Source organism: Chaetura pelagica, unplaced genomic scaffold (assembly GCF_000747805.2).
Source record: "Chaetura pelagica isolate M959 unplaced genomic scaffold, ChaPel_1.0 scaffold425, whole genome shotgun sequence".
NCBI lineage: Eukaryota > Metazoa > Chordata > Aves > Apodiformes > Apodidae > Chaetura > Chaetura pelagica.
The window spans coordinates 4,491,559-4,518,733 of record NW_009953205.1 but is presented as its reverse complement, the minus strand read 5'-3'; the positions used below and the strand labels follow the sequence as shown (position 1 = coordinate 4,518,733).

At 40.7% G+C, this 27,175-nt stretch overlaps 2 protein-coding genes across 2 annotated transcripts in view; one reads left to right on the top strand and one right to left on the bottom strand.

Annotated features, from left to right (window-relative positions):
- The window catches only part of ORC6 (origin recognition complex, subunit 6), a 6,048-nt gene extending 1,861 nt beyond the window's left edge, over positions 1 to 4,187 (top strand). The window contains exons 3-9 of the mRNA XM_009997483.1: positions 31 to 160; positions 444 to 607; positions 1,661 to 1,750; positions 2,865 to 2,977; positions 3,056 to 3,130; positions 3,519 to 3,640; positions 4,134 to 4,187. Coding sequence (XP_009995785.1) covers positions 31 to 160; positions 444 to 607; positions 1,661 to 1,750; positions 2,865 to 2,977; positions 3,056 to 3,130; positions 3,519 to 3,640; positions 4,134 to 4,187 — 748 coding nt within the window. The remainder of the gene's footprint in view (positions 1 to 30; positions 161 to 443; positions 608 to 1,660; positions 1,751 to 2,864; positions 2,978 to 3,055; positions 3,131 to 3,518; positions 3,641 to 4,133) is intronic.
- A 2,972-nt stretch (positions 4,188 to 7,159) lies between these two features.
- On the bottom strand, positions 7,160 to 26,374 carry MYLK3 (myosin light chain kinase 3). Its single transcript, XM_009997461.1, has 14 exons — positions 25,862 to 26,374; positions 22,626 to 22,716; positions 21,225 to 21,359; positions 20,921 to 21,125; positions 17,518 to 18,089; positions 15,813 to 15,918; positions 14,609 to 14,702; positions 14,207 to 14,316; positions 13,682 to 13,823; positions 12,577 to 12,647; positions 10,940 to 11,068; positions 9,747 to 9,899; positions 7,967 to 8,099; positions 7,160 to 7,231 (listed from the first exon to the last, which is right to left on the bottom strand). Exons 1-14 carry the CDS (start codon positions 26,372 to 26,374, stop codon positions 7,160 to 7,162), a joined length of 2,526 nt encoding a protein of 841 aa, XP_009995763.1.
- Between the last annotated feature and the right edge of the window lie 801 nt (positions 26,375 to 27,175).

Below are 27,175 nucleotides of genomic sequence, written 5' to 3'. Positions count from 1 at the left end.
TGACGGCGGGTTTTTGTCCGGGCGCTGCAGGAAAGCTGAGGAGTACCTGCGGCTGGCCCAGGTGAAGTGCACCGGACTCGTGGCTCAAATGACAGCGACCGGCAGCGCCGTGATGTGCCTGGACCTCGCAGCCACCTTCATGAAACTGCCCGTTCCCAAGGTACGATGCAGTGTAAGGCCGGGCTGGCTGATAAAAGGGCCGTGTCATATTATATGAAAGAGACAAACCTCACTTCCAGGAGCACGGTCTAAAATAACACTGCATTAAAAGAGGGGGGAGACAGACCTGGTCACTTTCTGCAGTCAAAACTTATATCATTGCATAATTTCGTTTAGTATCACAATTTAATTTTATGTTGTTGCATAATCTGTTTGGGTGCCTAAATAAGATGTGGGGAAGTAATCTTGCTAATTCTTGGGGTTTGTCTTTGTCTTCTTGAAAGAGCAATTTTGTTAAACTCTCCGGTTTGAACAAGACAACCTACCAGAGCTCCATGAAGTCTTTGGAGTGTTTGCTAGAGGTGAACCCCAGGCTGGGAATGAGAGACTTGGCTGTGCAATTCTGCTGCACAGAGGCAGTGAACACTGCTGCAAAAATACTGCAGAGGTGAGGAAGCTCTCGGGAACACATTGGTAACCACGAGTAAGATTGTTCACTAGATGTGCAAAGAGCTTGATGGCTGGAACTGCCACGTATCATTCAGTGACAGGAGTAGAGAGGCTAGTTCTTAGCACTGGCAATTCAGCCATTTATCTAGTCTGCTTCTTACAATACATATTAGGAAGATTTAGCCTCTGACTCTCAATAAGTCACTGTGTGAGTCTCAGGTCTTAAGTAGGATTGGTGTAAAAAAACATAGGACTTCTCATCCCTGTATTTGTCCATAGTATGACCCTGTCTTCCATTTACCTGCCAGTCATGTTACAGTGCAGAAATAATGGTCAGTAGAAACAAATTCTCCCTTCTGGAGAAGCAGATGTCTTAAAATGCACATTTTTCTTCCTATAAAAACAATAGGTAGAACATTTGAATGGAGATTCAAGAGATTTCACTAAATTTTGCACTCACGTTGATTTTTAACAAGAGCAGTCACTGAAGAGCTGTGTTCTGGAGGGCTGTTACCCTAGCAGCACATCTCTAAACACTGTAAGCTCAGTGAACAAAGGCTGCATATGCTTGTCATTGCTTTATACAAACTAAAAAGCAGCCTGGAGACAGGTGGGCACTAAAATCAATTTTGTTACTGCTGCATATTCACAATGTAATCTTTCATATTTAAGCCTTCATGTGTGTAATATACATAGTGGAGGAATCAAAGAAACAATAATTCTACACTCCACTTTAGGATAGATTTATGCATCTCATTGTAACTTTCGGATGTAATGTAGAGATAAAAGAGCAGTGTGGATGGAAAACACAAGAAATAGATATTACTGACATGCCTTGATTTAAAATACTTGTAATTCACAAAGAGGAGGTGAATTTTCTCATGTCTCTTCTGCTCTTAACAGCCAGTAGCAGCTATTTCTGCTTGACTGGGTTGCAAAGGACCAAGGGATCCAACAGGAGACCTGATCAGCTGCTGAGTACCATGTGACAAATGCATTAAAACAGCTTCGTTGGAGGCAAATGCACTATACAATTATTTTTATTCTTTAGGTATGAATCCAGCCTCTCAGAAGCACAGCAAATGGACCTTGATTTCTCAAAACCACTTTTTCTAACAGCTGCACTATTCACTGCGTGCAGGTGAGTGTAGCTTGAGGGATCTTCTAGGTGCTTAAATGCTTGGTGAGACCTCAGACACACACAGTGGTTACAGTGTAAGCAGCTGATTCATTCAGCACAACTGAGCGGTCTGAAGAGCCTTGCTTAGTGCATCCCTCCACTTCTAGAAATGAAGAAGTCTGTAGCAAACCAGGGCTTTCCTTGCAGTGAAGTCTCCAATCTACACTGCATTTGCCATCAGGAGAAAGCAGAAATATTTTATCAAACATGAAGAAAAAGATTTTGAGTTACTTATCCTAAAACAAACCAAACCTGCCTTCCCTGGTGTCTAACTGGTGGGTAATTACATTAGGACATAGCCATGGCAGTTGCTGAAAAAACTTGTTTTGCACTCACTCTCGTCAGCCTAACTAGCATAACATAATCCCATAGTAACATGATCGGATTTAGGGGGTTTTTGTTTTTTTTTCCATTTTCAGGATAGATTTGAGCTGGGCACAAAGCAAAAAATTGTATGGCTTTTAGTGAGATACTGCTTGGGGTGCCAGAATGGCTGTGAGCTCATTCCTGAGCAGCAAGAGGCAGCCATTCCAAAGAAGGAAGAGCCATCAGCCCTACAACCATCACAGCCTGAGGGTGCTCTAACATTTGGGAGGTGCTGCAGGCTGGTATCAGCTTGGAATGTAGGTGTCAGGAGCACCCGACTCAGCCAACCCTTTGTAAGAGTTTGCCTGCACACAGGTATCTTCCCTCTCAGTATTATGCCTTGTAAAAATTCAGGTCTGCAGTTTTACAGCTTCTGACAAATGTTCTCCCAACACAGGTCCCCTTCAGCCTTTTTCAGTAGTGGAATTTTGTCCTGGTTCCCTCAAAATCTGAAAGGTGCCTTTTCCTAGTGGAATTTCCCTGTGTAAATTGAATTAACCCTGAGTCTCAATTCCTGAGCTATATTGACTGGGTAGGGGTCTGTTTTTTAAACAAATTTGTTTCTGAATGAGACATGGGTCAGGTAAGACCAAGTCAAGCATACCTTCCTCATTCTTACAGGCAGTTTATGTGCAGGAAATGTTACCTCACCTGAGCGACAGTTGCTGGAGTGTTGCTTTGTACAGAGTTAACTAACTTTCTCTTGTAGGTGTCTGAAGCTAAAAGTGGATAAAGCTAAGATGTTGGCTGCATCTGGGGTGAAAAAAGCAATATTTGACCGGCTGTGCCATCAGCTGGAGAAGATGAGCCAGCAACTCAGCAGTAAGTTTTTTGCTGTTTCCCCCTAAGACAGCATATCATATACTGTTCAGAAGTAAAGCAACTTAATTATTTTTTTAGAAGATGATGTTCCACTGGCTGCAGAGACCCCTGAAAGCTTGCAGACCAACCTGGAGCACTGTGAGACTGAAGATGGTAAGTTGTGTTTAGTTATGAACTACAACCACCTCACCAGCAGTTCTGAGCTTTATTCCTGCTTAATATTTTAGTAGTATAATATGCCATAATATTAATTTCACAGCAGCTTAGTCCTTTCTGCAAACCACTGGCTAATGGAAGAAAAAGACAACCTAGCAGGACAGTGGTGTTTATACTTAGTAGTCCTAGAGTAGAATTAAGGGCAGCTGTTCCATTCAGACAGAAAGGTGAAGAGGTGACTGTTCTGGCAGGTGAGGGAAGCAGCAAACCACAGCATTAGGTAACTGACAGACCCTGTGCTTGTGTGTACATGTGCTCACTGCCATGGTTATTCCCAGCAACATACTGCCCATCATGGCCTCTTATGGACTTTCTTCTCTCATAGAATGTGAAGATGACGATGAGGAGACACCATGTAAACGGCCAAAGACTGAAACAAAGCAAGACTATGAAGAATGGAAAAAGAAAATCCTGGAAAATGCTGCAAAGGCACAACAGACAAGTAGTAGTGTCTCTTTAGTGCCACCTAGTAATGTAACTGCTGCTTGCTCCTAATTTTAACTCTCCCTCTGCAGTAAGCAAGAGTTCCAGTAGCACATGACCAAAGGCTGCCTGGTAGGCAGCTGATTTTATTTATTAGCTAGTTTTTAAGTGTTTATGGACGTTATTTTTAGTAAATGACACCAGAATCGAGGTGATCTTACAATAAGCCTGTCTAATTGCCAGGCTGGTACCTGAGCAGCTGTGGCATTAGGTGGTAGAATATATTAATTTTATTTGCTGCAAAAAGCAGGTAACATTCTAATGCTCTGTTACATGTAAATAAGTTACATGCCCTTGTGCCCCTGGCAGGAAGTAGGCAGTGAAAAAAGAAGGAGGGTATTAACAGTGCCTTGTTAAACTGCAAAACCAGCAGAGAAATTAAAAGACTGATACTTTTTTACTATTAAAGAAAGATTGTCTAGTTACTGTTTTTTACATATTTTTAATGACCTGTATGGGACTGAAGTGTCTTGTGTTTGTAAGAGGTCCCAAATATTCAAAGAAACAATAAAGATGAGGAGAAGCTTTATATTATGACTTCAGGTTCTTGGTACTTGTCATATAAAAATCCTTAGAGTACAGAGTAAAATACATACAAGAGATGTCTGTGCTTTAAGAAGGAAGATATCCAGGGGACAAAGGTCTTATCTGGGTAAGACAAGTTTTTTGCATCTCACAGTCATAAACTTAGAGAAGAGGAAAGAGCACCCTGCCCTGTAGTTGAGGCATCTCCTGCAATTGTACACGTCCATCCCAGCTACTCAAACTACAATTTGTGTTAAGTACTTTTTGAAGCAAAGTCATTACTTTTAGCAGTACAGAGCTGGTGTAACTGTCATAAAACCAATCCAATTCTTGATCCTCTTTGTTTTTGATGTGTTCTGCTTGGAATATGCAGAGAAACATTAACTTTCATAAACCCTCTTTTCTTAACAAGACAGAAAACCCTAAGTGTCCTTATGAAGCAAGGTAATCTAAACTCAGCATTTATATTTGAAACACTGCCCCCACTTGAGCTGCTCCACACTATTTTGATGGCTTGCCAAATGCCTCCCCGCTGTGCATGCTCCCTGCTTACCTGGACAACACTGATTGCACCAGGATTACAATACTTGGCATCATAAACTGCTTTAGTTAAAAAGAGACCTGTTCTGTTTGTCATACTACTCAGTGCCTCACAGGTCACTTGCGGTTTGTCCTTTTAGCTTTTGTAGACCCCAAAACAAAATGGAGAGCAGCTTGGTGAAACATCCCATAAGGCTGCAAGGGTTGGTTCCTCTGCACTGCAGAACCATGTGGTGGCTGTGGAATCCAAAGATTTATTTTTTTTTCTATTAGAAAAAACAGTAATCCTGCCAGCCAGATGCACCTTCTCATAATAGAAAATGGAGAGGAAATATGTACAAGACAGCAGAGATATGTACACTTAGACAAAAATGGAGGAAAGAGCACACAGCAGCTAGAAAATCAGAACTTGCTGGCCATTTTCCTTTCATCACTTCTCCCAGTACATAAAAAAAGGGGATCGCTTGAAGTCAAGTTTTATTAACAAGAGCTAATTCCATTCCAGATAAGAGCTCTGAAATATAACACTATTAAGGAATGCACTCCAAATAAATGCCTGATGTGCAGAGAAAATACTGGATAATTAACCCACACTGAGTAAGAACGGTAACAAAATACCTGTCATTTCAAGTCTGATCTAGTATCTGGCAGAGGGTCCTCAGGATGGGAAAGAATCCAACCTTGTACATGAGCATCCTGTTGTTAAGACCTACTCAGAAATGCTTACAGGTTTGTTTGGTGAGGGGGGTCAAACCAAAAGTGAAGAATAGGCTTGTTCCACTTCAAATAAATTTATTAGTATTAATTCAGAAATATACATACCAACTGATATAATCACATTTCACATGCAGAACCACTGTGGAAGGAAAAGAACAAAAGCAGGCCTTCACAGAAGGTGATACACTGTCAAGATTATTTTACCTGATTTTATTAATTCTCTGCCTCAATTTTGCAAACACTGCAGAAGTCCAGAATTCAGGACTATGCCCAGTGAAGAGGCACTAGAGTGGGAAAGGTAACTAGACAAGGATAAGCCAGTCTGACTGATGAAGACTATTAGCAACCAACAGTTTTGCTAATTCAAGGGACATGAAAGTCTATGAAGTTAAAGGGAGCTTTACAGTGGTTTGATGTCTTTGCTGAAAAGCTAGTTTTAGTAGTAGTAGTTTCTGTTTTTCCTAAGAGCCCATCCAGCTCACACAGTTCTGCAGAATGTAGAACAGGAATGAAGGAAACCACAAGTTTAATAAATAATAATATAATTTTAGCTGAGAGACTGTAAGTATCTCCAATTCTTTACACATCAGGAAAAAACTTTAAAATCCTAACTAAGTTAGTATTGTGAAGAAAGCATTTAATGTTCAAGAGCAAAGTGGGGGTGAAAATGGGCTTCAACCTCCTAACTGGGCTAAAGCAGAATCTGGCAACACACCAGTTCTCTCCTAATGAACAGCAATAAAACCTATTTTGCATATCACCCCTTATCAACTTCTCAGACTTCATTAAAACTGTCAGAGGAGAAAAAAAAATAATCCTTGAACTAAAACTTCTAAGATAAACAGCTGAAGTCACAGCCAATGAGAAGCACTTACACTATTTAAATCCATATAAAACAATGTCTGGAAATCTTTTCTGGACAACATGAAATCTTTTTGCATATACCAAACAGTCATAAGGCAATTTTTATTCGTGGCAGTTTCACCTGTCTCCTTCCAAAACTTCAATCAGTCCAGCTCAGTTCAACTCCTCATAATAAAAAACCCAACAATGGACCAACTGACTTTAGAGGCTTCAAACCAGGATTCCTCATGACTATTTTTTAGAAGAAGAGACTAGAATTAAAAAACCCAACAAACCAAAATCATTCAGCCGAACAGTTGCACTGGATCATTGTTGTGTTCTGAGGGAAAAATTAATATTTTCTGAAAAATTACAGAATAAAAGAATATGCAATATTTTGTTCTAACTAACAGACACCTGAGGGAAAACACGTGCCACTGGCAGTGCTCTAAAATTGTTGACACACATCAATCATTAATGAAGTCTTTACAGATCCCATGCTGGTGTGAGATACCAGAAAACTGACAAGGTGTTTTCTGGTGTAAACACAACAACAACACTCTGCAGATTCAAAGCCTTCAGCAAGAAGTCAGCCCCAGGAACAGCCACGTGTTTCCATCACTATGTACAACAACTAAAAAATTGTAAAAACAAACAAGGTAGCTTCTGCTTTTAGAAATTATTGCAATGCCTCTGCCTTGAGGCACTTCTGGAACCTTAGCACTAACACACAATATTTGGAGGACAGACCCAAACACCTATGTTATAAAATAAAGGGGTAGAAATTATTGAAGATCCTGAGTCCTTTTCATGGCTTCACATCCACCTCCAAGAGCAGGTAAGATGCCTCATACAAGCTCACGCAAGTTTGACAGACATACTCTGAAACCTCTTCAGCCTGTTGGCAGCAGCCACCACGTAAAAATGTTTCTGTGAACAGAACAAAACAGTCCAAGTGTGAGTGCCACTGAGGGAAATTACTGTTTCTGTAGCTGACATGGATTCTTCTTTTTGGTAAACCCATTTACCTCTAGTGATCCACACCTTGTGTAGACTGCACTGCAGAACAGCTTTGTACTGAGGAGCTGCAGAACAGGCTGCTGGTACTGTGAACAATTATTACAAACTGCACAGTGACTGTCCTTAGATTATGCTTTTTTTTTTTAAATGCAAGTGCAGAAGCCTGCAACCAAACAGCTGGAGTGCAGGACTGGAAAAAGGGTAAGCCTCTGGTTCAACTGCTTGGCAAGGAATTAACAGTCTCCAGTGACAAAAGAAAATGGTCCTCACTGAATTTTCCTCACCATTCCACAGGCTTATTTGTAACAAGATCAGTGTTCACCCTTCAGGATTGATTATCTACAAACCAATAAAGATTCGAATAGAAATTCCTATTTATCACTTCTTCATATAAAATTCAATTCTAAAGGAGCACAGTGTTATCAGAAAGGTCCTGAAGAGTTCTCTTGATGGGTTTAAGCCTGTTATTTTTCTCTCTCCCACACTTCTACTCTACAATGGGAGGCACAAAACTACCTTATGTTGTATCCCTACTCCATAGTGACAACGGAACAATGCAACTGTTGTCAGCAGAAAAAAATCTCTCCAAAATGAAGAGAAAGAACATTCAAATAAGCTAAGCAGCATCAGATTTTGTCTATTTACCTTCCATTTTCTGTGAGCCATGTAACTCTGCAGCAGCAGCTGGGACTTCAGACGAAGCTTGGACTTCTTGGCTTTGCCAGGTAGGTCACTTAACCACTCGTGCTTCAGACACTGTGTTGCGCTCATCCGGCAGCTGCGGGAGACAGAACCGGCCATGTCAGCCCAGCCACCCTCACTGCCATTGTCTCTACCCTCTGCACCTCAGGATCACGTAACTGCCTTAAATGTACCAACATGAGTGGACATGGTGTTCATCCCTAATGAATATCCTGCACTTCCTTCCTCCCATTCAACAGTGGGCCCAAAACTGAAGGCCTGTTCAAAAAGCTTTCAGAAACATACAGTAATACAGAAAGTCTAGGGGGAAAGGTGTTGAGAAAAAAAGTTAAATTTGATTTTTTTTCCAAAACCAAAGCATATGCCTAACTCCTGAGCTTTGAGCTGTCACTGAAAGATGATTACAAGATGCCTCCTGCCTGCCTACAATGAATTTCAGTAGTCAGAGGCAGTGGGTACAGATCTTGCACACAGCCAGACCTGCTGTCCCTGTAGAGAGCAGAGGCTGTGCAGATACAACTGGGCCATCTAATAATTGCTCTTTACCTCTTACTGACAACACTCTTTTCATAGAATCACAGAATGCCAGGGGTTGGAAGGGACCTCTGGAGATTGAGTCCAACCCTCCTGTCAGAGCAGGATCACCTAGGGCAGGCCACACAAACATATCCAAATGGGTCTTGAAAGTCTCCAGAGGAGACTCTACAACCTCTGGGCAGCCTCTTCCAGTGCTCTGTAACCCTTGCAGTAAAGATTAATTGCATTTAATTTGCAGCTTCTAACCAGGCTTATCCTAGTGTTCCTTTGGAATCCCTATTCCCACTACACAGAAAAACTGAAGACTCCAAAGCAAAGTTTACAGTCTCATAGTAAATCATCACAGTCTGAGAAAAAACCCTTTGTTGTCTCCTGCTAGCAATACATTGTTCAGTTTTTTTCTTAGCTTTTCATATAAGTCACTGCTCAAAATGTAATTAGTACTAGAATCAATTTGTCTAATTTAGGTAATGATCTGGAAGTTGTTCATTTTCTACATGTTCATTTGAATTCCCCTCAAACATACAATCTGTTTTACTGTATGCATCATTTCCTGTTTTGATTAGTTTTGTACCACTACCTAGCAAGAGAAAAAATTCTCTACTCACTAACCCAATCCCAGAGCCATGATCTGACATCAACATCACCCTCATTCTCTCCTGTTGTTTCATACCTGCAATCACTTTTTATTTCAGTGGAGTCAAGACTGAGAAGCCACACACAGAGTTAAGTCCCAAATGCTCCTTAATATCTACCAAATGCATGTAGACCCTTTTAGAAAAGAACAATGCACATTTTCACAGCTGCAGCTTCAATTTATCCTCCATGGCAATCAAGAGACATTTTGCAATTTGTGTCAGAGCTTGCAATGATCCAAAGTAACAACAGAAATAGCTTTAGTACCATGAAAGAACACTAAAGACAGATTCCTGCATAGCAAATCCTTCCAGATTTCCTCTGCTCTGCCTGTATTGATGTTACTGTAAAAGGCAACTTTCTTCACTCAATGTGCACAGACATTTTCCTTTCAAATAGGGGCTTTAAATCAATGAGAAACTGCCCAGCAAGAGCACATACAGCATACAAAAATATCACACATTAAGTTCTTATCACTGGCTGCAATCCAAAGAGTTGGCTAGGAGGAACTTCATGCCATTACCATCCTCAAGATCAGACAAAGTGGTACCTTTTCTCCTTCACAAGTAGTCTGGAAATAAAGTCTTTAGCTTCCTCTGACAGCTGTTCAAATGCTTCTGCATCAAAATCCCAGCTGCAGTTGACCACATAATTCATTGTTTCTGCATCAGTTTCTCCCAGGAATGGAGACAAGCCACTAAGCCTTAAAAAAAGAATGGAAGTGAGATGAGTAGTTACTACATGAAAGATGTGCTTTTCTTCCCCTCTATGAATCCTCTGCTTTAAAATTGTCATTAGCTTATGGAAAGGAAGGACTCTTGGCTATGGGAGGCTCCACTTCTCAATCCCTGCTAAGACAACAGTATGGAGCAATAAAGCTTTGTAATGTTGGCATTACCCTCTAGCAGCTCACTCTGCTATGTCAGGGAGCACTATTAGTAGATCCCAAGGAAATTAATTCAGTGGGGATCCAGGTACACGCTTCACTGCTTTCCCAGCTAGGAAAGTTGGGGGGGCTCAAGAGCTTTCCTAAATCAAGGCCTGTATCTGTATTTGGCTTGAATTAAGCACAACTCTGAACAACAGGATACTTTTTTAAATAGTCTCTAAGCTCAGATTTATTACTTAAGTTGCTTATGAGTTGACTGAGTTGAGTTTTGGCTAACATACAAATTTAAACCAGAAATATATCTAGTTCACAGAAAGCATCTGTGAAAGATTCTGGGATGCAAAGTCAGCTCATCAGAAGGGAGTTTGGACAGACAAGCCATCCAGAAATCAGAGGAAAGTTTTAGCCCTATTTGTGACAAGACATTTTTTAGAGCCATGGCCTAACACCCAACATTAATTCTGTACAGATGCACACCAAGTCCAAGCTACTAAATCGATCAGATTGCAGATTTGAAAAGCAGGTCCTCAAGAACACAATCCAAATGAAAATTTTTACTTGCTTTCAGCAACTTTTCCAAGTAAAAAAAGACTTGACCCACTTTACCTTGCTAAATCATGTGGTAAATGAGAACCTTTATGTATTTATGAAAAGCATTATTTGCTGTTTAGAAACTTTGTACACACAGTGAGGTGCCTTTGCATTAGAGGCTGGGTTTTCTTAACAGAATGAACGAGGAGGGATCACAGCAGCTCTGGGCTCACAGGTTGCTGTATCCCTGCTCTACAGATACCCCCCCATTGGCACACTCCTGCAGAGCCTCTGGTGTCACGACCCCCCACAAGGGTACTCACAACATGTATGTGATGACGCCTACACTCCACATGTCTGTTGGGTAGGAAACAAAGTCATAATTCACCACTTCAGGAGCCAAGAACTCTGGAGTTCCAAAATTAACCTTCAGTTTCTCACGAGGTTTGTACCTTCACCAGAAAGAGACACATCACTGTTGAGAGCAGGCTGGGGAAAACATCTCACTTGTAAAAATCAAGACATGGCTTCTTACCATGCAGGCATGACAGAGTGAGCACAACAATCTCACCCAAGAAATCAGGACAGTATTAAGGTCTTAAAAAAAAAAAGTAGACAAAATGGTGACTTTTGCTGTGACTTCAGGTGAATACAACATCAGCTACCCCTTTGGCAGGGCAAAACCAGAAGGAAGACCAAGGGCAATTAAACCTGCAGAGGCCTCCCCCACAGAGCAATAGCAGCTTTACTCTTTGCCAGATTCCACAGGACCCTTTCCAGCATATGGCCAACATAAAACAAATAGAGCAGCTTCCATTAAAACAGGTTTGGAGGGCATTTCCTTAGTGGAATGTATCCAGCTATAGCTCAGGGTAAAGGTCTGTATAGCAGATAAGAGCACAAAACAATTGCTAAGGCAGGACACTAAAGAAGATTATTTAGGCTTAGTAACAAGTTAAACAGTGATCCCATATAGGGAGAAAATGATTCTGTTCTATTGCTTAAAAGGGTAAGGTTACAAACTGAGCCAGGAATAATTGTCACTGATGGCAGCTGGAATTACATCTCTGTACAGAGAGAACAAATAATTCAAGCATTGCTTTTACATCTCTGTTTTCTGAAAGATCTACTAAAGTGGTTCTGAAAATAAGAAGTTTACATCTTTACCCTCCCAATTAAGAAAATAAACAAAAAAACCCCACAAAAAACCCAAACCCACAAAAAACCTCCATGAATCCATTTGTTTTCATCAAATACTTGTAAAAAAGTTATTGGACCAATACATACACACACATGTAGGCACATATGAATCTAGCAGGTTTTGACTTAAGAAAAACCTCAAAGGATTTAGAAAACAAATAGAGAAGTGTTGTTGTTCTTACTGTTATACTAACAGGAGTCATTCCTTTTTATTCTAGGGGAGTTGACTCATGTTCTCACAGCTTTGCTTTAGCAAACACATGCAAGCAAAGCAAAAGACTGGAGAAGTGCCCATGTTTCTCTGGGAGTTTCCCATTTCACATGGGATGGTTCTAACATGCCTTCTTTGTTTTGCTTTGCTTGTTTTTCCTTCAATCAACTTATCTACATAAAGAGTTTCACAGAAAGTTTCCAAAATTTTCTAGAACCTGGACAGTAAAACCCAGCAGTCAAGAAATTTTCAGAGACTTCATGGAGTCCCTAGAGCAAAAGCTTTATATGGGGAATAATTCTGAGATAATTAGAGCAGCAGTACAGCTTTATCCAACATAAATGTTATTTGAAAACGTAATTAGATAATTCATGCACACAGCAGAATACTCATGGCTGCAGCAGCATACTGCTTAGCTCATTCACATAGCAGAATGTTGGAGCCACCAAAATGCATTAAAGAAAACCCCAAGAACTACCCAAAACAAATCAAAGGTTTGTAGGTTTGTTCTGTTTTTTGTTTCTTAAAATAAAATAACCGAACACTTACCTCCTTGCTAATCCAAAGTCAATAATTTTAATCTGGTGTCCTGTATGATTTACACATAGGATGTTTTCAGGCTACAAAAAGAGAAAAGGGTGTTTTGAGATAAATGTATGACTGCTTGAGAGAGATTTAGCAAGAGTACAAAAATCTCAGATTTTAATAATTTTTAGTACAGTATTTTCCTTTTACTGCTGTCATGGGAAAGAGATTATCTGACACACTGAGTTAGTGAAAAGTGTGGTTTTGCATCTCCCATAAAGAAGTTTAATTTTTGTATAACAATATTCCTGTATTTCACCATAGATAACATATTTGGAAATGGAAAAGCCCCCCTGTGTAAAACAGTGGAGTTGTTCTGATGGTTGAGGTTTACCCACGGGATTTACTCCCTAAGTATCAAAGTAACTACATAAAAGCCACAAGAAACATGTCATCCTTAGATGTTCCCACAAAGGTTCTAATTTCTTTTTCCAATGAGTATTTTTTGAAGGTACGAGTGGGAGAGATGGTGTCCAAACTTATTACAACTGCAAAACTGTCTACAGGCCAAGCAGGCCTAATATAATCTGTGTTAAGTGCTGTATAAACAAGCAGAAAAAAACAACCATTGGTATGTCTGTTCAAAAAGATCCATTATTAAGAGGTCAATAAGAGAACACTGTCATTTTAACTACAGTTGAGTTCCAGGCAGTAAAAAGTGCAAACAATAGGAAGATGATTGAATAAGTATTTGAACACAGTTAGGAGGGGGCAGGGAAAACGGATGGAAGACTGGAGGCATTTCTGGTCAAATAGTGTTTCGAGTGTGGTTTTTTCATTGGTGACAAAAGGGTATTGTTTCATCCTCCACAGAATGAAAAGCATCTGAATTAAGAGAGGCAAAAGCACAGAATCCTGCTCATTTCACTATTCACAGCAAACTGCCAAACAGACACTGAAGAGAAAAAGTAGTAATGAATCTCTAGAGGTCCATTCATTGTGGCTATTGAATTAAGTCTATTTCTTTATGTTGTAAGTCAACAAGATGAGAAATTACTCTTGTAATTAGAGGTTCTGTGGTGGTCTCAACCATAGCATCACTGAAGAGTGGGGAGAATGAACTACTGACCTTCAGATCTAAATGGAGAATATAATGCTGGTGCAAGTAGTGGACTCCTTCACAAATCTGCTTGGTAAACAGGATCGCATCCAACTCAGTTAAATTGTAGTTTTCATCTGTAATCCGGTCAAATAATTCACCACCATCGAGGCTAAAATTTTGACATAAAAAGTGTTAAAAGTGCTAAAATTCTCCATTGGCTCTATTTATTTCTAAATTGGGAACTTAGGCTTTCTAATCTAGCAAGGGTTCAACCAACAGACCCAATGCCAAGTATATCAGTAGTCTCAATGACTTCAAAAGACTTATTTATTATTGTGAAATTAAGTATAAACCTAATTTTACAAATTGTTAAGTAGTCATTAACATTGGGGGTGGGGAATACATCAAACCCAAACCCACATGACCTGGTGATCTGATGGGCACCTGGAAAACCTACAGGGGATACCGAAGTATCTATTATCTTTCCCCAGTTCCTTTAGTGGCCTGAGAAAACCCAAACATCTGACAATTCCTGAGATCATTTGAACTTACTATTCCATGATCAGAGTGATATTATTTTTGGCTTCAAAAGCATCATAAAGCTGGATGAGATTCACATGATTTAATTGATTCATGATGTTAATTTCATTTTTTACTTCCTCCTGAAAAAAACAACAAGAGCAGAACATGCTCCTTAAATTGCAATACATTCAAATACAATTTGTAAAACCCAATAACAGCTATACTGCATGTCTCATGTGGACGCAAGGTTCAATCACAAACATAGGAGATGATCCAAGTCATATAAACTCCTAGCTGCTCCTTACCAAGACAGATTTTGCAGATCCCAATGACAAGTTGCCTCTTACTGTGATTCAGGGAAGTGGTATTAAGGTGCTTGCAATAATGACAGGCTTACAGTGTGCACACTGGGGTTCACAGCAACATAGTTACCTTCTCCTTTGCTCCTTTCACTTTGATGATTTTGGCTGCCAGGTTGAGACCAGTTGCTATTTCTGTGCACTTATGAACTTGCCCAAAACGTCCCCTGTTGATACCAAACAGAAGATGGGAAACCAGCTTAACACAGCTCACCTCGCAAACTCTTCATACAACTATTCTTATCCTTGATTAAAAATAGCACAGTACAACATGAACAGAATCAAGTGGCCAGCAGCACCAATCTCCTCTTTCTCACAGCTTATGGAGGATTAGTTTTATCTTTCCAGCCAGTTGTTCAATGCTTACATTAAAACATTATGCCCCCCTCATATTACTACATTTCACTGAGGTATGAAGACCTGATGATATTCTTTTTCAGTGGTGAAACTGGACCTGCTTGCTGTCCTTCAGTGATGCATTAGTGGGTATATTAACAAGGATATTTCTGTCCTGATCTCATAACTTCTTAAATGACTGTAAGACCAGTAACAGTAGCCACTCCAGAAGACTGCATTTCTCGCGTGTTGGAAGTTCTCCCCCCCGTGTCACTCGGATACAGTAATGCCCCTTGGGATGATTCCTAAACACCATCTTTCTGCTGTTGCATCACCAGGCTTATACTTACAAAGCCTTATTTGTACTTGGATCAGCCTGTAAATCAGACCTCGTTGTCAGATAAGTACAGATACAAGAACACAAATGCTGAAGCAGCTGCAGACTTTCTATGAGTGAAAACTAAACATAAGGTCAAAATAATTATAACTTCTCCCTTAGTCTTCTTTAACGTGCAGTTCAGCATGGAAAAAAGATTTTAGAAGCTGCCTAAGCTAAGGGGCTTTGCTGACTTCAATTGCTCAGAATCTGTCTGCCTGAAGATTACAGGTTTTCCTCTTTATACCGCTTGTGGCCAGGATTATTGTAACAAATGCAAAAACAAGCCATCCAAGATCACAGTCAGGCATCTGAAAATGGAACTGGACAGAAACCTGTCAACTAGGGGACACCCCACACACACCCCCCAAAATTGACAGAAGGTTGACACAAGGAGTTCAGCAACTACAGTAGCCCAAAAGGATTTATCTCAATGAGCTTGTAGGTGCCTCACACACACACCTCAGAGATGTCTAAAAAAGACAGTTCTAGCTCTGCAGCTAGCTGCACTTCTCCATGCCTTAGCCACCAAGAGCAGTACAGCATTAGGGACCTGGAGACTTACCCCCCCAGCACTTCATGACGACACACCGCATAGCACGTTGCCACCTCTGTTTGCTTGACACTCACCATGCGATGCTCGAAAGGAGCTGGAGGAGAAGGGCTGTCATCTGAAGAGGAGACAAGCTGGTCACTGAGGTGCTTCTGCACACATCACTGTCCTTAATTTCACCTCCCTCACACAAAAGACTTCAACCCACAGGACATGCACATCGTCTTGCTGTGTTTGCTAAGTGAGATGAGGAGTCTCAACTGACTTTCGTGCTCCCAGTATTCACAGCTCCACAAAATCATACCCCTGTGCTGTCCCCACTTTCAGCATCACTGTCCTCAGGGGATGAGCCCCATTTCCCAGATGGGCACTGCTGAGGCAGATCAGGACCACAGCCACACACACACAGCTCCTCCCCTGCCACAAGCCCCCTGCTCCTGTGGCCATGGGGCAAAGGGACAAACACTCCAGGCAACACAAACACCCAGACAAGCCAGCCTCAGACCACTGCCAATAAGCTGTTCATAGAAACACTGAATATATAACTTCACTCAAGTGCACTGCCCTCCTGCCCATCTCTTCTCTTAGCTTTGGGTTCCTCGACCACACCATCTTTTTCTTTTTCTCCTACTGGAATTAAGAAAAGCACTGAAGTATCTGGATAATGTTAAGCATGTGATTCCTTCACTATTTTTAGAGTGGCATGCCAGTAGAATAACCATTGCATGTGCAGTTAGCCATAAGAAGGGATGTACTGAAAACATCCAAAGACTCTCTGTTACTTCAAGTGAGGGACTTTTACTGCTAACACCCTTTTACAGATGAGGAATAAAGGCCCAGAACTGAGAATAAGCTCCCACCTCCTTAATCTCAACCCTCTTTTTTTAACACAGTAAACACACTGAATGCCTTTAGAAGACCAATATCTCAGTTTCTGCATTAACACATGAAGTTTAATCAGCTCCTGGGAACATAAATCAGTTAGCCATGATACACACAATATCCAAGTTTCTCTAAGGTAAAGCTTCCATAAACCTACCTTTGGTGTCCCCTATTCAAAGCAATTTTACCATTAATCTCCAGATACCTTAGGCTGCAATTTAACATGTACTCAAATAATCTCCAGCCACAGCTGAGAAAGCCACATCCATGTCATGAAATCTACCCATATACATTCTGGAACATACAAGTATCTTTGGAGAGATTACTCCCCAACAGTAACCACGAAGAGGTCTGTAGCAAGTAACACAACAAAGACCACAGCAAGATACCCTTCCTGCAATATTTTGCTGCTCTCTGGACCTTCAGTCCACATCTGCTAAAGCACACCTGGTGTGCATATTCTATCTTAAGGATTAAGTCCTTGTTCCAAAGAAAATGGTTTTTTCTCAAAAATACTCATACTTCTAATCACACACATACACACACCTAGTTTTATTTTCAATGAACTTGTATCTCAACATATGCTTTAAAAGGAAAAATATTAAGACTTTGTACAAATGTTAATACTCTTGTTATTTGCATAGTCAAAGGTAGCTGTGGCATTTAGGCAAATACTCTTGAACTGTAAGGCACAGGTGGTCTGCTGAGCACTGTTCCAACTATTACTGCATAAATTGTATATCTTTATATATGCTATGTATATTGCCTACAACACACACTGGGAGCACAAAAATCTCTATGTAAAAGTTCCCAAGAATTACTGGGAGCAGCTTACCAAGAATCATTTCATTCTGTGTGGGCAGCTCTTTGCTAGCTTCCCATGGCTTACTCTTCTCTGATGCCATTCCTGTACTCTGACAGGCATCATTTTCACCTCCCCCTGAAGATGCAGACTCATATTCTCTCCTCTCAGAATTGGTACCCATGAGGGATTCTGCTGCTTTTTCTGTTTCTTGATGGATTTTCACTTCTTCTCCAAGATCTTTTGTAGGCTCCTTTGCAGGGGAATTCTCTGAGGTTACAGGCTTCAATTTTAATTCTGTTTTCTCTTCAGCCTTTTTACCTGCTTTGGGCTTGCTCAGTAATGACTGTTGCTTCCCTGCTTGAGGTGCAAGTTCATTTTGCTTATTGTCCTCTTTCACTTCTTGATTTGGCTCAGGGCTGATGTTTTTAGGACTCTCTTGAACTTTTAACTTGTCAGGCAGCTGTGAAACTCCTTCCACTTCTGCTGGTGCAGAGGCTGGGGATTTTACTTTGGGACTTTTACCTCTGTGATCATTTGAGCTTCCTTCCTTCGTCTTCTCAGTATTTTCTTTCATTTCAGTCATATGTATATCAATGGATACCCTGCAAACAGTTGACAGTTTATGCAAATGACTAGCCTTGCTTTTGTAACTCTGGGGGGGAAGAAATATTTATAAACTTCTGAAACTACTGATTTCTACAGTATTAAAGAAATCTAATCCTATCAACCCTCTTAGGAAATACAACACTCAGGAAAGAGCACCAAAAAGTGTTCTGATGCTTTTTCTGTATCCTAAGCTGTGTCTATGCAGACCTTCTGCTGAACACAAAATATATCACATTGCAAAGTGTTAATCCCACATTTGAAAGCTTACTCACTTTTTCAACTCTTAAGTTGGCCTAATAAAATACAACTTATCTGGGCAGAGAGAGGGGAGTGATTGCCTTGACAAATTACAGACTGATTATCTAAATGTCTGACTGCTCATATGGCTCAAAAAATCCAAAGGTTTGCATCCATCCCTGTCCTCTTCCAGCTGGCTGACCTGCACACTCAAAACATCCGTGGTTGGGTCTTTCAATGGGATAGCAATCTTTCCACAGCTTTTTGTTAAAAATGTAACTTTCATAAACTCTCTCACTGCATCAATACTGTTTTCCTTGGCATTCTAGCTACTGGAAAAGTTAAATATTTTTTTTTTTCCTCTGTTGCCTAGAACAAATACAGGCTAAAACCAATTCTCTACGCTTCTGAAATTCAAAGATGAGTGTGTGTGACTATATTTGAGTCAACTGTTACTGCTCCAACTGTCATGAGCACACAGTCTGATTTCAGTGAGGCTGAATGAAACTTGTAAAGTTGTAAATTAGATTTTATCAAACAGCAATAAAATTTCTCAGGTTTAGGAGAGAATGTACCCAATTTTCACACAAAGTTATTGCCTCTTTCAGTGATGCAATCTTATTAGAAAAGATGTTATAAAATAACATTCGGTTTTGCATTACAGAAGTCTGAAGTTTCTCATTTTCAGCACCTTTAACACCCTTGTGCTGTGCTATGAGTCTAAGCTGCATGAGTGAGCTATTGGAGCAGCTGAACCCAACTCTGAGCAAACACTTCTACTGTTATCTAGACAAGCCTGAACTTGGTGGGACTCTTGGGCATTTCTCCAGGCAGGGGAACACAGTGTTCTTCTGACACTCCTGCGTGGGCTCACAGAACTCATTAAAAGTTGCGTTCGTTTTAGAGAGGCATTTACCACCCTCAGTGACCCCACACAACAGTGTATTAAGTACCTTGCACAGAATGGCTGCAGCTTCCTCTGGAGTTTACTCGAGGCTCTGCCTTCCAGCTTTCTGTTGGCCTCCCTCCTCCCCAAACCAAAGCCTCTGGGGCTCAGACACCCCTCTGAACAAACCAGCCAGCTGCTTCAGAAGCTGCTGCCTATCTCTAAGCTCACTGTGTGGCCCAGCATGATCAACCAGCACTGACTTTCACGGGTAACAGCAACTGCTCCTCCTCTGCTTCACAAGCCCCTTCAGCCATGCTCAGAGCACAGTACAGGCAGAGCCTCTGAGGCAGCAGCCCAGAGGTAGCTCCAGCTGTTGAAGCACCACGCCTGTGGCTCACCAGCCAGAGCCTGAGAACCACGGGGGAAACACAGGGAGCTCCCTCTGGTTTTAGTGTTATTACAGCAACCGGTTTGGAACACAGTCTATAAACTGTACACAAAGTTGTTCCTGAATGTTTGAAAAGCGACCACAGTAGTGAAAGCTTCTACTTGCTCCTGTCACATCCTTACTCTGTCTCTTAAGGAAAAATCTCCCAGTGTGCCAGACTTTGCAACAAGCCTTTTCCCATGTGAAGCCTATATCCTGATACCAGGACAACTTCCATTCATTTGGGAGATTTATTCTTCGTTCTATTTTTGTATTTTTTATTAGGAGTCCTGTAATCCCAGCAGACAGTTGCCCTTTACACATGAAGATTTAAGTGTCTACCCTGTATCCACAAGTACCACTAGAGACGCAAAGTTCTCAAATGAAAGTAACACCTACTCTTGTCTAGGCTTCAGACACTGATTTGTACACCCAAAAGATGGGGAAATTCCACTCACAAAGTAACATACACATTCATATAAACGTGTGGAGATGTGCAAGTGTGACCATCACACATACAAACACATTTATAAATAAATAACTTGATATTCACCAGCCCAGACAGAGAAGCCATGGCAGTTAATATTTGTACAGAACCTCCATCTCTTGGGGTTTGGTTGGTAGGGGTTATTTGGTTGTGGGTTTTGGTCATTTTTTTTGTTATATAGGGTTTAAAAAACTTAAATAAATGAAATTAAAAACTAATCCTAAATAAATTTTTCAAAAGTAAATGGATTATGAAAGACATATTACGAAACACCTGTGAGAAGATTAGGCTAATAGTGGTTAATAAATTAACAACCTGGTCATATCTTAAGGTGACCAAGGCATAAAAACCCCCCACAAAAACACCAAGGATGTCAAACTAAAGGAGTCGTTTGGTTTTATCATACACTAGTAAGTATTTCAAATTCTTTTCACCCCTGAGGCCATAGAAACAGAGCAGCTGGAAACGTGTAAGTGCTTTATAAATGCCCAACTACTCGAGCTATATGAGGTCAGTTACATTTCTATATCAAATACATTACAGCACCAATCAAATAAAAAAACCCTCATATTTGTAGCCCTCTGACTCCTCAGCCTCATAAACATTTACGTTGCTGCTTTTGAGTTTTTTGCCTTAAACAATCCTATCCTTGAATGTTTTTTTTTTTCCCCTGGATCATGCCTCAAGCGGGAGCTGCCTCCTTTATGACCTGGCTTTCCTTTTTTTTTCCCCTCTAACACATGAAATGGTTTCAGATCACACAGAAAGCTACCAACAAGGCCGTTACCTGCTACGTGTCACTTCACACCCTGTGTGAGATATAGCCCATGATGTGGAGGGCACAGCGTCCCGGGATGCCGCGCTGGGCGGGGGAGGTTTGTTTTCATTCTCTCTGAGTTTCTGATTAACAAGCTGCTTGTGGCACTCATCTAGGCATGGGGCTCTGTCCGTATCGTGTGCTTTACCAGGAACATTCTGGTTGCTTACAGGATCTTGATTTACAAAGGGAAAACCGTTGTGTTGATCCAAAGCTTTGACTCCAATGTCCTTTAGCTGCTGACAGCTCTTAGAGGTTTCTGTTTTGCCAGCACCTTCTGCTGCTTGTTGCTGCACCATCCTCTCCTTAACTTGGGGTTTGGAGTCAGCTTTGTGGGCTGCAGCACTAGAAGCATTCACCTTCTCACATTCTCCCTTGTTTTCATCCAGCTTTTTCCCACTTTTTGCCTCTGGATAAAAGAAACCATTAATAAACTGTGCCTGACAAAAGTCGCAGCAAAACAGAGAGGCAGTAAAGTAACCCACCATCCAAAATAACCTATGCAGTTACGTACATCTGAAAATATAGCGAGAAACCCCCTTGCAAAAGGTTTGAAATCCTTTCACAAGCAGGCTTGAGACAGCCATTATTAATGCTCACAGCTTCATTAGAGGTTTAACTGCTCTGCTGGCTTTCCAGCAGTGTAACAGATTGAACTGGGATTTCCATAAAGCAAACAAGGCACAAGCTCACTCCATCGAAATTCTGAAATCACTCTGCAGGCAAATGTAACTGGTAGTTCAGGCACTGCAGATCCATCTATCCATCCAGAACTCTCCTGAACCTGATACACCCTTTGTCTGGTTAGAGGGGCAGAGACATACTTGAACAAGACTCAAGCTGGGGCCTCTTGCATTTTCCACCAAAGGACACAAAGTTCTTCAGAACCTTCTCACTGAAATAGTACTGAATATTAACAGTGGAAATTCACAGGGTCAATTCTTTGAGGATTCAGTATTCAGAGTCACTGGGAAGCAACCTTACGTAGCTTTTGAGTCAAAAGTGTGATTGTCTGCTTTATTTTTGTCACTTCCTAAACAATGAAGGTAAAAAGGGGATTGCCCGTAGTTTAAAGGATTCACTGACAATTTGTGAAGACAACAGCATGACAGGGCCTGCTCAGTATCACGTTCACCCGTTTCAGCTCTGCAGGCATTAATAATGGATGTAACAGGACGATGCCCTGACAGATGCACCCTAAATAGGAAAGTAGCCCTGATATGACAATGAAACTTGCTGATCAAAAGAACATATTCCAAATGTCAACATGTTCCTTTTTCAGAGAGAGGGAGGAGGGAGGACTGGCTCAGATATGTTAAGGGAAAATAATGTATTACATTTGCTATGTGATATTACCACTACCTCCCTGGCATCTCCAAACAAGTACTGCTCTCAATTCAGCTCACTATAATTCCAAAGCAAAAAACCTGTGCACCTAAACAAAGGTGAGGCTTTTAGATTCTTCACCATCTAGCATTTTGTGGGGTTTGATCCAGGGGACAGATCATCTTGCAGAGGAAGTGAGAACAACTCTATATTCCCAATACTGGTAGATGAAGTTTCTCAGTTACATTTGAGTAATTCAGGTAGTGGGAAATAGCAGGCTATCAATTTGCAGTTTGCCTGCTGCACATTCTAGAGGCAAAGCTTGTAGCATGCCTGAAGTGATACATACCCTCCAAAGTCTTCTTGCTTTCAGTTTGGGTTCCTCTGTTACTAGGCACATGCTTAGGTTTTGCACCACCCTCCTCAGGCTTATCTTTGGCCTAAAAATGACAGAAGAACACAAAAACAACAGTTAAGGCCAAGAGTGTTTATTTCCCACTAGGTTCCTCCACCTAGGTAAGTCCTCAGACTCAGTAAAATGGACATTAACTCCGGACCTTATGAATTTTCAGTTACTGCTGTGTTTACACCCTTCCTCCAATTTCTTCCCATTTTTGCAGATAGGCACACATAAAACAAGATGACACAGTATAATACATTAACTCACTGCTTTCTAAAATTATGGATGTCAAGAGATTTTGCCTCCTGTCATCTTTACTCCTTTTAATTAAAAACCACAACTGACACTTGAGAGATTAAAAAAGAAATTATACTGTATTTCTGTTACTTTTGGCAGGTGATGGAAAGATAAACAATTTCTCTAGAGATATTAGTTTATTTTACTCAAGGCATCTAAAGATTTGTGATTGGAGCCATGGTAGAAGTGATACCAAAAAAAGAGCCTCTAGATTTATGGTAACTTGTCTATGTACTTGACATGATATGTGTCACCTCTGGCATGGTCAAAAACAGACTTACTGTCTTTTAGGAGTACACTTAAGCAAATTTCTTCTTCCAGTTAAGAAAGATGACGGATATTTTGTTAATAGCACCACTAAACACTTCACACAGCAATACATTTAACAAATTAAAATTAAATAATTTATTTTTAGCAAAAAACATATTTCTTGGTTGACATATAGTTAAAATCTAGTGATGAGCAGCCTCCTGTCCTTATTCATACAAACAAATAAGCAACATTAAAAACATTTCTGCAGATAACACTGAATACAAGATGGCTGGAAATCCACCTCTTCATCTGTTAGTAAAAGCAGTTAAGGATTTAATGCTTCAACCATACTGATTCCCCATCAGAGCTCCCCCACACCACCCATTCCCAAAAAACAGAACACCCAAAGAGTAAAAGTAGTAAAAAATTATTACCATTTTTAATACAGCTCTAAGCAAAACTGCAACAATGACCAGGGGGAACATAATTCTTGCAAAACCCTACATGCAAAGAAAGCCTTGGATAAGTAACAGTTCAATGCTGGTGGGTTTTTCCATCTATTTATTTCTTGAATACGAAGTCAGAGGTTTGGATCCTACAAAGCTCAGTTGATAGCCTTTTATTAATTTTACTCCAACCCTGCAAAACTTCATCTGCAATTATTCCCATGGCATGCCTGGAATGCTGTCAAATCATCAAACAGCGTCACCCATCAATGAAAACATGACCTCCCCACTCCCATCCCCACACTAAGTAGCCTCGCACCAAGCCTGCTCTGCAGTAAGCAGCACCCTGTTACAAAACACCAGAGGCTGGAAACCTGACACAAGCAGGTAGAAAACCTTTTTGTGCAACCCCCAGGCAACTGTGGAGCTCTTTGGACAGGTCTATACTGTTGTTACAGAACAGGCTGCAAAATCTAGTCCTAACTTAGCAGATGGCTCAGCACAAGCAAATTTGTTTATAAATCCACCCGTGCTTTGCTTGATGTTACCCCAGCCAGGTCACCTACATACACTACTTCTCTAATTCAAGCCTAGCTCAAATATCACTCAGCAGCCTGTGATCAAAGTATAGACATATCTGAGGTCTTGTAACTGACCTTATGCTCCTATTTCAAAAACTGTTCATGACCAGAAACGAAAAAAGAGAACAATGATAGTCACATTGCAAAACTGGATTTAGTCATAAAACCCTCCACTAGCCCAATACACATTCGTTGCCTGTTCTACCACTGAGGCAGTGGTCAGAGCCTGTGACAGAGACCTCTGCCCCATCCAGGTCCATCAGGTCATCAACAGCAGGTCACTTCACCTCTCAGTCTCTATGCACCTACCCATAAAACTTGGATGAAGTTCTGACCTCCTTCAATCTCCTCTTTTGCAAACACTGATGAGGGGGCAATGCCTAATGGCTAGTTCACAGCTAACCCAGACAGCAGCCCATGTAAAATGTTCCTCCAGGATCCCTCACATCACCTCCCTTGATCTACATCCCTCCTTACTGCTCTTTTCACTTCAGAACTAGCTATTTGGAAACAAAACTAGTTTATCATCTTTATACTCAGAATTAAGACTGACAACTAATGTATGATTTATTGTTCTCAACAATAAAATAAACTCTTTATAAATTCTTCTGTCTCCTAACAATCAAGCTCACTTGTGTCAGCCTCTGGCACTTAAAAAGGGAGATCAAGAAAGGATTTGGAAAGCCAGAAAAGGAATGTTAGCATCTAGTATTGCCCTGTCCTTGTAAATTTTGGGTATACCCTCCACCAAAACATATTACAGAACAACATTTGTATTAAGATACAAATGGACTTTTGCTAAGTCCTCCTTACTGTAATCACACCTCTAAATACCAAGAGATTCTTGCAATGAAAAAACCTATTCCAACTCTCACCGCTTTCTCCACCTTCTTCTCCACTCTGAGATACAAGCCATACTGAAACCTGCAAACCCCCATTAGCTAAAAGTAATTCCACATCAGCTATGTACTGGAAATTGCTTGTTCCTCCTTCACTATCCTCAAAAAAGACATAGTAATTGATGGCTAGGATCTTGCCAAGACACAAACTATTTGATTTGAGGAGTGAACAATCTCGATGGAGTTGATGAAGTCATGGGTTCACATAAAGATGTAGCTAAAGACAACTTACATGTCTAAGGACATGTCAATCTGCTCAATAATACAACCATAAGTCAGCACAGGTTTTAGTAACTGGCATTGTGTTCAGAACTCACAATCAATCAAGAAAACAGAGGCCTCCTCCAATAAGATATGCTTCCAGTGTGTTACTCAAACTTCTCACTGGGGCTTCAACTCAGCCAGTAATTTGACTAGCTGATACACGAGATTTGGTAGAAGCTGAAATGTCCTTCAGAGCAGCAATCTACCCCTCACACTTGTTACAGGATTGTCTGGCACACTTTGGGAACCTCAGACAAGACTGCAAAGCATTTTGAGCCTTGGCCTCTGCCTTAAGAGGCTTGCAATTCCAAGGTCACAGCAGTAACCTTGAACAGCAATAATGAAAAGAAAAACTAAATTATATATTATGCAAGAAATCAGCAGAGGAGCCTAAAAGCCCTGCTACATCAAAAGAGAAATATAAAGAATAGTAAAAGAAAACCAACCTCAACAAGGATTTCCAGCAGATTCCCCTTCTTCCAGGGCACAATGCCTTTGAGAATAAAATCCACTACTTTAGAATTTTTTAATACTTCTCCCACAAATGTAATAACTTTATCCAGTGTATCAACCCTTTTCTCTATCTTTGCCAGCCTCTCCTTATGCTTTGAAGCATCTAGCTGGGCAGCTTTCATCAACTTCAACACTTCTGAGCATATGCTCTGGCCATCAGTCTGCTGAGTACAGTCCGATACCTTTAGGCCTTTTTTCATTGCATCTGTCTCATCAGGAGCTGCTCGGGACACTGTCAGCTTGTTAATGCCTTTTTCTACATCATCAATGCCTTTGTTAACTCGCTGCAGTTTGCCTGTCAGATCTTCTTGGAAATGCAACAGTTTGTCCATCTTTTCATTCAAGAGATTCAGTTTTTTGTCCATCAGACTTAAAGTGTTCACTTTTGTAGGCTGTAACTTGGTCAGGGCATTTCCCTCTGCAAGGTCCAAGCTACCCGCAGACATTGTGGCCAGACAGCAGGATGGCAGACAGATTAGGCTGGCTTTTCATGAATCATAAATCAGAAAATGAGGGACTGGAAGTTCATCATCTTTGGCTATTCCTAAACCAGACAACCTCATTTATTGGGAGTCGCTAGAGCATATCATGAGATAGCTACTGCACAGAAGATTTATTTCTGTGTTATCTATTTCTTACCCTGTGCTTTCAATGATGGAGGTAATTTGGCACCAGACTATATCTTCTTGGGCCTCCTTGACGTCACAAAACCATTTAAAATTCTTTCTCAAGTGGCTGTTGATAGGCAAGCATCTTAACAATTGCCAATGCCTGAGCAAAACTCTGGAGGGAGAAGGATGGTTTTTATGGCCAGTTTTAGTTCTGTGACAATGTAAAGAACTTGCTAGAGCATTTCTCTTTATTAAATAGGGAAAATATAAAAGTATTTTGGTGGCCTTGTGCTAATGATGATTTCAGCTTTGTAGCACAAATGCAGAGCACCAGCATAGACACAGAGTGTGCTCTCTACGTTGGCTGGCACTTCAATTTAAAAATAGAGTACAATGACAAGGATCTGAAATACGTATCTAGCACCAGCATGTTTTTGTCAACTGAAACTTCTAAAATTAAATCTTTCTCCCAGGCTATGAAAGTGAAAAGAGTAAAAAAAAAACACCCTCATGAAGGCACAGCAGAAGTAGTTCAACTATTAGCAACAAAATTATTACATCATAAATCCTATTTAAAGTATTTGTTGCAGACTTGCTTTCACTTGTGAATCTCAGCATGTCTACTACAAAAATTAA